The sequence below is a fragment of the Triticum aestivum genome, chromosome 2A, assembly GCF_018294505.1.
Source record: "Triticum aestivum cultivar Chinese Spring chromosome 2A, IWGSC CS RefSeq v2.1, whole genome shotgun sequence".
In the NCBI taxonomy this organism is placed as follows: domain Eukaryota; kingdom Viridiplantae; phylum Streptophyta; class Magnoliopsida; order Poales; family Poaceae; genus Triticum; species Triticum aestivum.
The window spans coordinates 389,616,598-389,627,699 of NC_057797.1; the positions used below are offsets into that span (position 1 = coordinate 389,616,598).

The following is an 11,102-nucleotide window of genomic DNA, read 5'->3' on the forward strand; positions in this document are numbered from 1 at the left end:
GGGGCGGTGCGGTGGCCTGAGCCAGCGGATTTCGTGGTAATGCCTCCCGGGTGAGGGAAGAAAACACGCGCGGGAAGGGGCGGTTTCTTGGACAACCAGGGCCGGTCCTGGGGCAGGGCGAACGGGGCGGCCGCCCCGGGCCCCCGAAAGTCAGGGGCCCCATCTCAGGTATATGTACACTAGTACGTACAGGCATACAAGTCTTCGAGTGAAAAACACAATTGGAGCCAATCTCAGCGCCTCGCTCAGCCTCTGGTACGCTAGTCTAGGAAACTAAAAAGTATATGGTGGGCCTGGGCCTGGCCCATGTTTGCATGTGCCTGGAGACTGGAGAGGAAAAGGAATCTTCGATTCACTAATCACTATTTTCTGTAACTTCGGATTCACTAATCACTATTTCATGTAACTTCGGATCGGTTGTTCCCTGCCCTTTTGGCTGTTCGACTGTTTTTGTTCGTCTAATCCTCTTCGACTCTGCCTCCTCAGGAACGACGCGGCAACTGCGGCAGGTACATCTCGTCGCACCCTCTTCCCTCGCATGTTCTTCTTCCTGTTTATTTTCTTTCTAATCCTGATTCCCAACTTGTCAATCGATCAATCAGGTTAACAGGGAATTGTTGTTAGGGCGCTCGAAGCATTGCGCGCATGTAGTCAGATTGGATTACAGGGAGAAGGTACTAGCAGATTGTCAATACATTGGATGATCTTCTATACTAAATCTAATATTTTAATTAGCTTAATTTGTTCCTTCTAGTTTCAGCAGGGGTCATGTCGAGTTCGGGTAGAAAGAAAGGAAGAAGGACGCAGATGAGGAGATAGAAGAATTGAGAGGATCTCTTTTTAAATACTATAAGAGCGATACAAGTACTCCAAGAAATCCAGACGAGTTGACGATAGTTCTTGCGGGTGACCAAACTAATGGCAATTAGGAAGATGATGGTCATACTCCTATAAAAGGCAATGCTGACGTCAACATGGATGATAGCACTGTGAGTGATCATGAGCCCATATTTATTTTGTATTGCATATCGGATTTTCTTTACTCTGCCTGTTACTGTGGCATCAGCTGAAAGAAATTTATTCAAAGTTGAGATTGTTGAAGAACTACCTGAGATCTACAATGTCGCAAGAGATGTTAAATGGCCATACAACTTTATGCATTGAGAAAAAAATTGCTTGACGAAATTGATATTGATACTATTATTAGCAATTTTGCATCTCATAATGCTAGGAGAAAATTTTGAAGGTAATACGTAATACATTATATGATATGCACAATCATTTAGGACACACTTAATTATTCTCTTTGATACAAATTATACCCACGTATGATGATTATCAATTAGACATTTATATTAAGGGCCTCAAAGGGCCTGGGATTGTAGTTTCGCCCCGGGCCCCCGAAATCTCAGAACCGGCCCTGTGGACAACTGCCCTATTATAGGCCTGTTGGAGATGCGCCAAAATATGACACATAAACACCCCCAAGGCCCCAACGCTCACGAAGTAAACCTCTTGTAAGGACCATAACGCAAAAGACACAATAAAGTGGCGCAAGCAGAAAAACAAAAAACTCTTGGTTGCGCGGCCAAACACAGAGAAAAGACACCCCCATTCCCCACTGCCCCCTTGCCACTCCACTCTCCCCCTCCTCCGCCCCACTCTCCTCTTCCCTCTTCTCGGCAGCCGCTCTCCCACCCCCGGCTGCTAGGGTTAGGGTTCCGCATTTGCCCTCTCACCCACGGCCCCCGCTCAGCCCCACGGCATTGCGTTGCCTTGCCTTGCCTCTCCTGCAACCCAGCTCAGCCCAATCAGCCCAATCATCCCCGGAGGCGCCCTGCGTGCCGGTGCCGGCGCTTTGCTTCCGAGTTCTCGTCATTTGCGCGGTAAGGAGATGCATACGCAGCTGCTGCCAGTTGTTTTCTCCGCCGCCGCCCTGCATTTCGAGGATTGGTTTCTCACTTTCTTGGAGGGAGGGGTAATGACTTTCTGCTGCTTTTGAGCTGTGTTGTGTTCATGGCTGAAGCTCTGGTGGGTGGATGCGTTTAGTGGGCGGGGCTCGGCACTTTTTAGTCCTCTTCTACCTGCGTTATTGGAGGTTAAAAGCTGTGGGTTTTTATCAACTGTCCTTGTGTTCTTTCTTTGACAGTTAAGTGTTACACCTAGGTTCTTAGTTTTCCTATTATTACCTGGATGCTCAAAGATTTGGCTCTTAAATTAGTGCGCTGTGAAAGCAGGACCTGTGGTTAACTTGCCATTTCTGTGTCCATTTCAGGTTCCAAGGAGTTCATTTGTTGCTTTTCCGTGAGCGTGGGCTGCTGTCTGGCGCAGATCAAGCTGAAAGGGACAAGTGCTAGCTGTGTCTACTAGTACCTGTGGAGTCCTGTGTGATAGTAGGTACAGTCACAAGCTCAGCCCATATTTCGCCCCGGGAAATGCCTCAGGTGCTGCGTTCTTGAGGCCTGCTAGCTTCCAGTCTTTCCCGTGAAGGAGCGTCAATCCGATGGGGTTTGTTGGCAGATTTTTGTTTTTGCTCTTGCTGGTGGTCACCACCCCTGCCTTGGGCCAACTGCCGTCGCAGGACATCCTCGCGCTCCTGGCCTTCAAGAAGGGAATCACTCATGACCCTGCCGGTTTCGTCACAGACTCCTGGAATGACGAGTCAATTGACTTCAATGGCTGCCCGGCCTCCTGGAACGGTGTCGTGTGCAATGGCGCCAGCGTGGCTGGAGTTGTGCTTGACGGCCATCGGATCTCCGGTGTTGCCGATCTCTCCGTGTTTGCCAACCTGACCATGCTTGTCAAGCTCTCCATGGCCAATAACAATCTCTCCGGGAGCCTCCCTAGCAATGTGGCCAGTCTCAAGAGCTTGAAGTTCCTCGACATCTCCAACAACCGGTTCTCGGGTCCAATCCCTGATGATATTGGCAGTCTCCGGAGCCTGCAGAACATGTCGCTTGCCGGGAACAACTTCTCAGGCCCATTGCCTGACTCCATTGACGGGCTCGCGTCGCTTCAGTCGCTGGATGTGAGCGGCAATGCTCTGTCTGGCCCATTGCCGGCGGCTCTGAAAGGTCTTCGGAGCATGGTTGCTCTGAACCTCTCATATAATGCCTTCACAAAGGGCATTCCTGCTGGGCTTGGCCTCCTTGTGAACCTCCAGTCTGTGGATCTGAGCTGGAATCAATTGGATGGTGGTGTCGATTGGAAATTCTTGATTGAGTCAACTGTTACTCATGTTGACTTCAGTGGAAACTTGCTCACCAGCACCACCCCCAAAGAACTCAAGTTTCTCGCAGACATTTCAGAGACAGTTGTATATCTGAACCTTAGCAACAACAAGTTGACTGGGTCACTGATAGATGGAGTTGAGCTCTCAACTTTTGGGAGGTTGAAGGTGCTTGATCTGAGTAGTAATGAGCTGTCTGGAGACCTCCCAGGATTCAATTATGTTTATGATCTTGAAGTTTTGCGCCTTGCAAACAATGGATTCACTGGGTTTGTACCTAGTGGACTTCTAAAGGGAGATTCTCTGGTGTTGAACCAACTGGACCTTAGTGCAAATAACCTGACAGGTATAAGCTCTAATTCAGAATTTATGTTTTTGATCCCCTTGCTATTTCATTTTATGCATGACATGCAATGCTCATTCTGATTATATTGGAAGTTTGATCCATCTATTTACAGCTCTTTGGGTTTTTATCTCGCACCTGGTTTCTTTCTTTATTTATGTCAGCTGATTTTTTTTTTAAAAAGGGCAACCTGGTGCATGTAGCTCCCGCTTGCGCAGGGTCCAGGGAAGGGTCCGACCACTTTGGGTCTATAGTACGCAGCCTTTCCCTACATTTCTGTAAGAGGCTGTTTCCAGGACTTGAACCCATGACCTCATGGTCACAAGGCAGCAGCTTTACCACTGCGCCAAGGCTCCCCTTCTTATGTCAGCTGATTTTGTTATGACAAATATGATCTTAGCTGGTGATTACTGGAAACAAGTTGATCTCTCACTGGTCAGTGGTTGACTTAGTATGGTACCAGTTTGTCAATTCTATATATCAAATTGTCTGTTCAGAATCACATTTCTATGCGCAAATGGATGTACATATTGCTGTCTACTGTGGCATTGCCTACAAACTAAATCGATTTCCTCCTTTGCAACTACTTGATTGGGGATTGCTCGCATGATAAAGTTTGGGCGTGCAGAGTCAAGTTGTTACAGAGATATATATCCCATTAGCATAGTTGGGAGTTGATGATATGGCATAACACTACAGATGATATGGAGAAGTTATGTGAGTGAAATTAAGTATGCTATGCATTTCACGCATCTCACCAGACCTATTAGATTGCTGATAATTATGTGCATATTTTTGACATGATGAGAAGCAGGTTGGTTAGGATATATATCCTGAAGGAGAAGTGAAGGGGGATGACCCAACAAACCAAACGATTTTGTTTAAATAAACTGCAATATGCTGAGAAGCAGTTCATGTGTATTACCATTAGTAATCTTCTGCTGGGTTAATTTCCTATCAGATGCCATGCTTCATTCACCTTTCTTGGTAGATCATTTACCACTGTAAGGCAGAGTGGCCTACAGTATGCAGGACAGCGCTAGGCCATGTGTTGTTGGCTAGCCCTATGCAGTACAGAGCTAAGCTATGGTTGTGTCGTACAGTTCCATTTCATAATTATGGCACTGGCATCTGATGCTTCACAGATGCGTCTGATGTAAAATTATCTTTCCTTTTCTCAGCATTAGAAAAATGTGGAAAATCCATGTGTAAATGCATGCATAATTATCTGCAGTTTTACTTTTGTAGCATGGCATTGTCTACGATGATAATCTGTCAGTATCTGCCCATCAGTTTCTAAGTGTTAGTTTTTTCCTACTAACTGTAGTTCTCTGTGCTGTGCAGGTCATATCAATATGATCACATCAACTACCTTGCAGATCCTTAATTTGTCCTCAAATGCTCTTTTTGGGGATCTACCATTGCTTGCTGGGAGCTGCACTGTGTTAGATCTATCAAATAACCAGTTTCGAGGAAATTTATCAGTTTTTACCAAATGGAGCAATGACTTGGAATATGTTGACCTCAGCCAGAACAATCTAACTGGGAGTATGCCTGATGTGAGCTCACAATTCCTTCGCCTAAACTACCTGAACCTTTCTCATAATTCTCTAGCTGATACCATACCTGAAGCTGTTGTTTTGTATCCCAAACTTACTGTCCTTGACCTCAGCTCCAATCAGTTTAGCGGTCCTATTCCTGCTAATCTACTCTCTTCCTCCATGCTGCATGAGCTCTACATCCAGGATAACATGCTTACTGGTGGCGTGTCGTTCCCAGGATCCTCGTCCAAAAATTTGAGTCTTGAAGTGCTTGATATTTCTGGAAACCATTTTAGTGGCAGCCTCCCTGATGATGTAGTATCCTTGTCTGGCCTCCGTGTCCTTGACATATCCTCAAACAACTTCTCCGGAGCTTTACCAGCCACTGTCACTAAGCTTGCAGCACTTACTGCACTTGACATATCAACGAACCAGTTCACGGGGCCACTGCCAGACGCACTTCCGGATACTCTTCAGTCCCTCAATGCCTCTTATAATGACCTATCTGGTGTCGTGCCTGTGAACTTGAGAAAGTTCCCAGAATCTTCTTTCCATCCTGGGAACTCGAGATTAGAGTATCCTGCTAGCTCATCTGGATCCGGCAATTCCCACTCTGGTTCAGCAGGTGGCAAATCACTCAGCACAGGTGCTAAAATAGGACTTGTAGCAGCTAGCATTGTTCTTCTTGTCATCCTTATCCTTATTGCTATTGTATGCCACTACAAGCGGATCTCACGGCAGTTCCCTAGCTCAGAGAAGGTCTCTGACAAGAACCTCCACAGGGCTACTAAAGACATTGAGAGCATGAAAAGAAAGGACAACAAAGGTAGTTCGGAGGTGTCGGCGGATGATCTTGGTGCTCCTCGAAAGGGCTCCACATCTGAAGCACCGAGCCAAGAAGAGAAGTTGTCAGGTGTGGGGGCATTTTCACCATCCAAGGGGAGCCGCTTCTCTTGGTCACCGGATTCTGGAGAGGCGTATGGACAGGAAGGCCTAGCACGGCTGGACGTCAGGTCACCTGACAGGTTAGCAGGGGAGCTGCACTTCCTGGATGAGACCATCACGCTCACACCGGAGGAGCTGTCAAGGGCGCCAGCTGAAGTGCTTGGGAGGAGCAGCCACGGAACTTCGTACAGGGCAACGTTGGAGAATGGTGTATTCTTGACAGTGAAGTGGCTGAGAGAAGGTGTTGCGAGGCCCAAGAAAGAGTTCACCAAGGAGGCCAAGAAATTTGCAAACATCCGGCATCCCAATGTAGTTGGCTTGCGTGGATACTACTGGGGTCCAACACCACATGAGAAACTCATCCTGTCAGACTATGTTTCGCCCGGAAGTCTGGCTAGCTTTTTGTACGGTAAGACTGTAATGCTCTCAGTTCATTGATTTCCAATTTCTGCAGATGCATTAATAATCTGATAAAGAACCTCCTCATTCTATAAACTTATTGAGTCATTAACTCAACCTTCCTGTGTGTATGTTACTGAGCAGATCGGCTGGGGAGGAGAGGCCCTCCACTGACCTGGGCGCAGCGGCTCAAGATCGCGGTTGATGTGGCACGTGGCCTGAATTACCTCCATTTCGACCGTGCAATGCCTCATGGGAACCTCAAGGCCACCAACATCTTGCTGGACGGCCTTGACCTGAATGCCCGTGTCGCGGACTACTGCCTGCACCGCCTGATGACCCAGGCCGGCGTTGTCGAGCAGATTGTCGACCTGGGGGTGCTGGGCTACCGTGCCCCGGAGCTGGCGGCATCCAAGAAGCCATCCCCCTCGTTCAAGTCTGACGTCTACGCCTTTGGTGTTGCGCTGCTTGAGCTCCTGACTGGCCGATGCGCGGGCGACGTCATCACGGGGTCTGAAGGTGGCGTCGACCTGACCGACTGGGTGCAGCTGCGGGTGGCGGAAGGCCAAGAATCGGAGTGCTTTGACCCGGCCATGGCTTCGGACTCGGAGAACCCGCAGGGGGTGAAGGGCATGAAGGAGGTGCTGGGCATTGCGTTGAGATGCATCCGACCGGTCTCCGAAAGGCCTGGGATCAAGTCTGTGTACGAGGATCTTTCATCAATCTAGCTAGCCACCATCATTCTGTAGCTTTAGAGTTGGATGCTCATGTGCTGTTAGTTTGTGCCTCAAACTCTAGTGTTTCTGTAGGTGTGTGGCATCAACCTGATGCCTGCAAGTTCAGATGGCAATGTCTCATTGGTTGCCTAGTGCCGCCGTGTTGTACTTACATTGTTTATTATGGAATCTGCTTTTGCAAGTAGATTAGCCAACTTTAGGGGAGTGCCCTCACCTGTCTTTTGAAATACGAAGTTCTTCTGTAGTTTACTCCTGTCAGGTGTACTGATCCGCACGTCACTTCTGTAGTTTCATATAGAGATTCATGCAGCAACCTGCACATTGATTTGACAGCAGTGCTTATCAAATCTAGAAAGCTAAACAAGCAAAGACACTATTTAATTTCATTACTTTATTTCGTGGAAGAAAAGGCAAATTTCTTTTAGAAGGGGATGAATCTGTAGCCAACTTGTGTTCACTGAATTGGAGGGAAACCGTTTTCAAAAGAAGAAAGGCTCACGCCATAAGTAAGATTCAGTGAAAAACGTTACCCTCCAATCACAGCTGTCCATGCTTCATAATATCAACTAGTCAAGTCTACAAAATTCTTCTCCAAGTATTGCAGGTGCTCAGATTCATCACAAAACCAAACCTCATTCGTAGATAAGGATACCAAACGGTAAGCCAACACATCTTTTTCTCAGCCAAGCCTTCAGGGCGCATAAAATGAGTTGTATTCTAGTGTTACTTTGAGACGACTGCAATATGACAATCCTATCACTTGGCTTTCTCTTATAGCTTCTCTTGCAGGTTCTAACAAGCACCACAAACGGCACATACACTACTAACCAAGGAAACAGTCAATAACTACCACGCTACACCAAATACCAGCTCAACATAGTCATCTGGCCACTCCAAAACAAAAAGAAGGACACCATGTTCCTCTAATCCAGATCTTTGCTAGTATCCGTGCAAGCCTTCCCACGAATGCACCATTACAACGGCACACAGAGAGAAACCAAGAAATAGTAAAATGTTACTCTGCTACTCCAAATACCAGCTCAGCCTAGTCATATCTGTCATCTCAGTTCTACACAAGACCAATCTAGATCTTTCCCAGTATAAACAGAAGCCCTCCCATGAGGCCAGCAGCGGCACACACTTTTGCAACCTTCTTCACCTTCTCCATGTTCTCTACCTCCTCCACCCTCTCCATGCTCTCTACCTCCTCCACCTCCTCCGCATGCTTCAGGATGGATATTTGCAATTCATGATACTCCCTTCCAAAATAGACACAAAGAGATATACATGTTTGGATCAACACGAGTTATCAAAACTAACAGTAGTAAATTGCTTCTTACGCCAAAGAGAACAGATTGTTATAATCCCTTTACCTCAAAGCATTGATATAGTCATCTCCATCCTTCCATAACATTTTCATCTGTTCGTCAATCAAGCGACCCTTAGACTCATGGATGGCCCAATCTTTGTCATAGTCATCCTCCAATCTGCGGTATATTGGCAAGAAGTTTCCTAAGGCCATCCAGTCTTACCCTAAACATAGAATTAGCAACCCTAGAGTCATGCAGCGCTTTCTTTATCATTTCCCTACGCTCCTTAATATTCTTTTCCATGTTGTCCAGTGGCTTCTTACTGTCCTTGAGATCCTTCAGTTTATCCAGCAACGACTTTGTACTTTGAACAGCAGTGCAGCGGCGTGGTTCACCCTGCATTTTAATCGACTTCAGTAAAAAAAAGTAGATGATACATCAATGTCAAATGTAAACCATTCAAATCATGTTAACAAAAAGAACACACTTAATCAATATCAACTTCATATTTCTGCATTTATAGGAAATCAGACAGCTACATTTGGATTAAAGTGATTCCTCAGGTGTAGGTATTTCTCTGCTTGGCCTTTGAAGGAAGGCAATACAAACGACAATATCCCGGGAACATGACGTGGGCAGTGTCCATTGCACTGGCGTCGAGCGAAACCGATCACATGGCGCTCTGGCTCTGCTGTAAATTATTGACGCGACATGTTTGGAGAGTGCTCTCGCTGAATCATGCTGCCTCCAGTTGAAGCAAAATTACAGAGAATCCGTACGGCCCCATAGCTACACTGAAGGTACATACTTGCCAACTGACGTTGCTGCCTGAGCTATGCATTGAATCATGGAAGGCAAGAAATTCAAGGGTTTTCGACAGTCAGTCCAGCGTGGGCATCAGGTTGCAGATAAAAGAAATGAAATCAAGGCAGTCTCGAACAAGCAGAGGGACAGAGACAGGGCTTGGATTGACATATCTCCCAACCTCTAAATGTTGGGGGATAAAGCAAGCAAATAAAAATTTCCACCCCCAACTCCTTCTAACCTCTCCGAGCTCGGGAAAGCGACCAGCAATTTCGGTGGATTTGGGAGGTCGGAGCCCTTTACTTTTCTAGCTGACTATATGCAGATCATTACCTTTGGAATTGGAGGAGCCCTCCTTGGCGTAACCTCCCTCAGAAGGGGAGGCGGCAGGGGCGCGTGGCACACGGCTGGGGGTCTGGCGGCGGCCTGGAGAGGGGAGCGAAGTCAGCGCGTCCAGTCGAGGCGAGGGCCCAAGGGAAATCAAGCAGCGAAACCATCTTACCTTGGAGTACGGCGCGGGGAATAGACAGCGCAGCATCGAAGATGGCGGCAGAACTGCGTGCCGGCGGAGCAGGGGGCGGAGGGCCGCGGCCATGATCGCCGCCGCGTGGAGGCGCCTGTCACGCCTGCACCTTCGATACACAGTTCTGAAACTATGTTTGGAGAAGGGCTGCTTGGTTGCCACCCTGACCAAATTTTGCCTCGAGACCTGCCGAAGGTGTGTTTGGTTGGAGGCCTGAAGCTCGGCCTTCATCACCATCTGCGAAGCCTTTCTTCAGGCCCGGCCACATTAAATCAAGCAAGGATTAGCGCCATTTGCGCGCTTTAAGTCATTCATCACGTGTCGTGCTTTGGGCATTTTTTCTGATTTTTTTTATTTTTTCGCATGCATTTTCGGTTTTTAAAACGGTTTTCCACCGGTTTTCCTTAGCTTTTCGATCAAAAAAGATGTAACTTTTTTTCCACGAAAAAACGCGTTTTTTTTCTTTCGTGAGAGTCACGGTTTTGCTTTCGCGAGAGTCACGGCCGTGCCTCTCGAAAACGAAAAAAACATGTTTTTTGTTTTTTTTTTCTTTCGTGAAAATTACGGTTTTGCTTCCACGAGAGGCACATGTGTGTTTTCGCGAGAGTCACGGCCATGCCTGTCGAAAACGAAAAAAGCGTTTTTTAACTTTTTTCTCTTTCGCGAGAGTCATAGTTTTGCTTCCGCGAGAGTCACGTCCGTGTCTCTTGGAAACAAAAAAACACGTGTTTTTTTCTTCCGCGAGAGTCACGGTTTTACTTTCGCGAGAGTCACGACCGTGCCTCTCGGAAACGAAAAAACGCGTTTTCTGTTTTTTTTCCTTTCGCGAGAGTCACGTGCTTCCGCGAGAGGCACGATTGTGCTTTCGCGAGAGTCACGACCGTGCCTCCTCGGAAACGAAAAAAAACATGTTCTTTTTTTTCTCCTTCCGCGAGAGGCACGAGCGTGCCTCTTTCGGAAAGGGAAAAAACTCGTGCTCCCGGTTCGGTTTTTTCGTCTGATTTTTTTCGGTTGTTTTTTTTTCGTGAAAAAAGTTCGTAAGAACCTATCAACATGGATCTAGTTTTGAAGATCTCAATGCGAGGAATCCAACAGTGAAAGCGGTTCGAGATTTGGACGCACGGTTTGAGAGATAAAACGTTTTGAATAAACAAATCTACGAAAAAAGGGAAAACTCCCATGTTGCAACAAGTGGCGCGCTGCATGTGCGCCACTTGTCGCAACCAGGGGGAGTTGGAGTGATCTTTGAAACGAGTACCCCCTCAACTAGT

The 11,102-nt window shown here is 47.1% G+C and overlaps 1 protein-coding gene and 1 pseudogene across 4 annotated transcripts; one reads left to right on the plus strand and one right to left on the minus strand.

The window, feature by feature from the left end:
* Positions 1 to 1,616: 1,616 nt before the first annotated feature.
* Positions 1,617 to 7,388, plus strand: LOC123188765 (LRR receptor-like serine/threonine-protein kinase GHR1). 4 transcript variants are annotated; one of them, XM_044601006.1, is made up of 4 exons: positions 1,617 to 1,978; positions 2,276 to 3,575; positions 4,917 to 6,467; positions 6,602 to 7,388. In XM_044601006.1, exons 2-4 carry the CDS (start codon positions 2,504 to 2,506, stop codon positions 7,183 to 7,185), a joined length of 3,207 nt encoding a protein of 1,068 aa, XP_044456941.1. In that variant the 5' UTR covers positions 1,617 to 1,978; positions 2,276 to 2,503; the 3' UTR covers positions 7,186 to 7,388. The 4 variants fall into 4 exon arrangements, with proteins under 4 accessions (XP_044456941.1, XP_044456940.1, XP_044456942.1 ...); XM_044601005.1 differs by having other exon boundaries at positions 1,617 to 1,886; XM_044601007.1 differs by lacking the exon at positions 1,617 to 1,978 and adding an exon at positions 2,004 to 2,098.
* Positions 7,389 to 7,557: 169 nt separating this feature from the next.
* On the minus strand, positions 7,558 to 10,055 carry LOC123188766 (uncharacterized; annotated as a pseudogene).
* Positions 10,056 to 11,102: the final 1,047 nt, after the last annotated feature.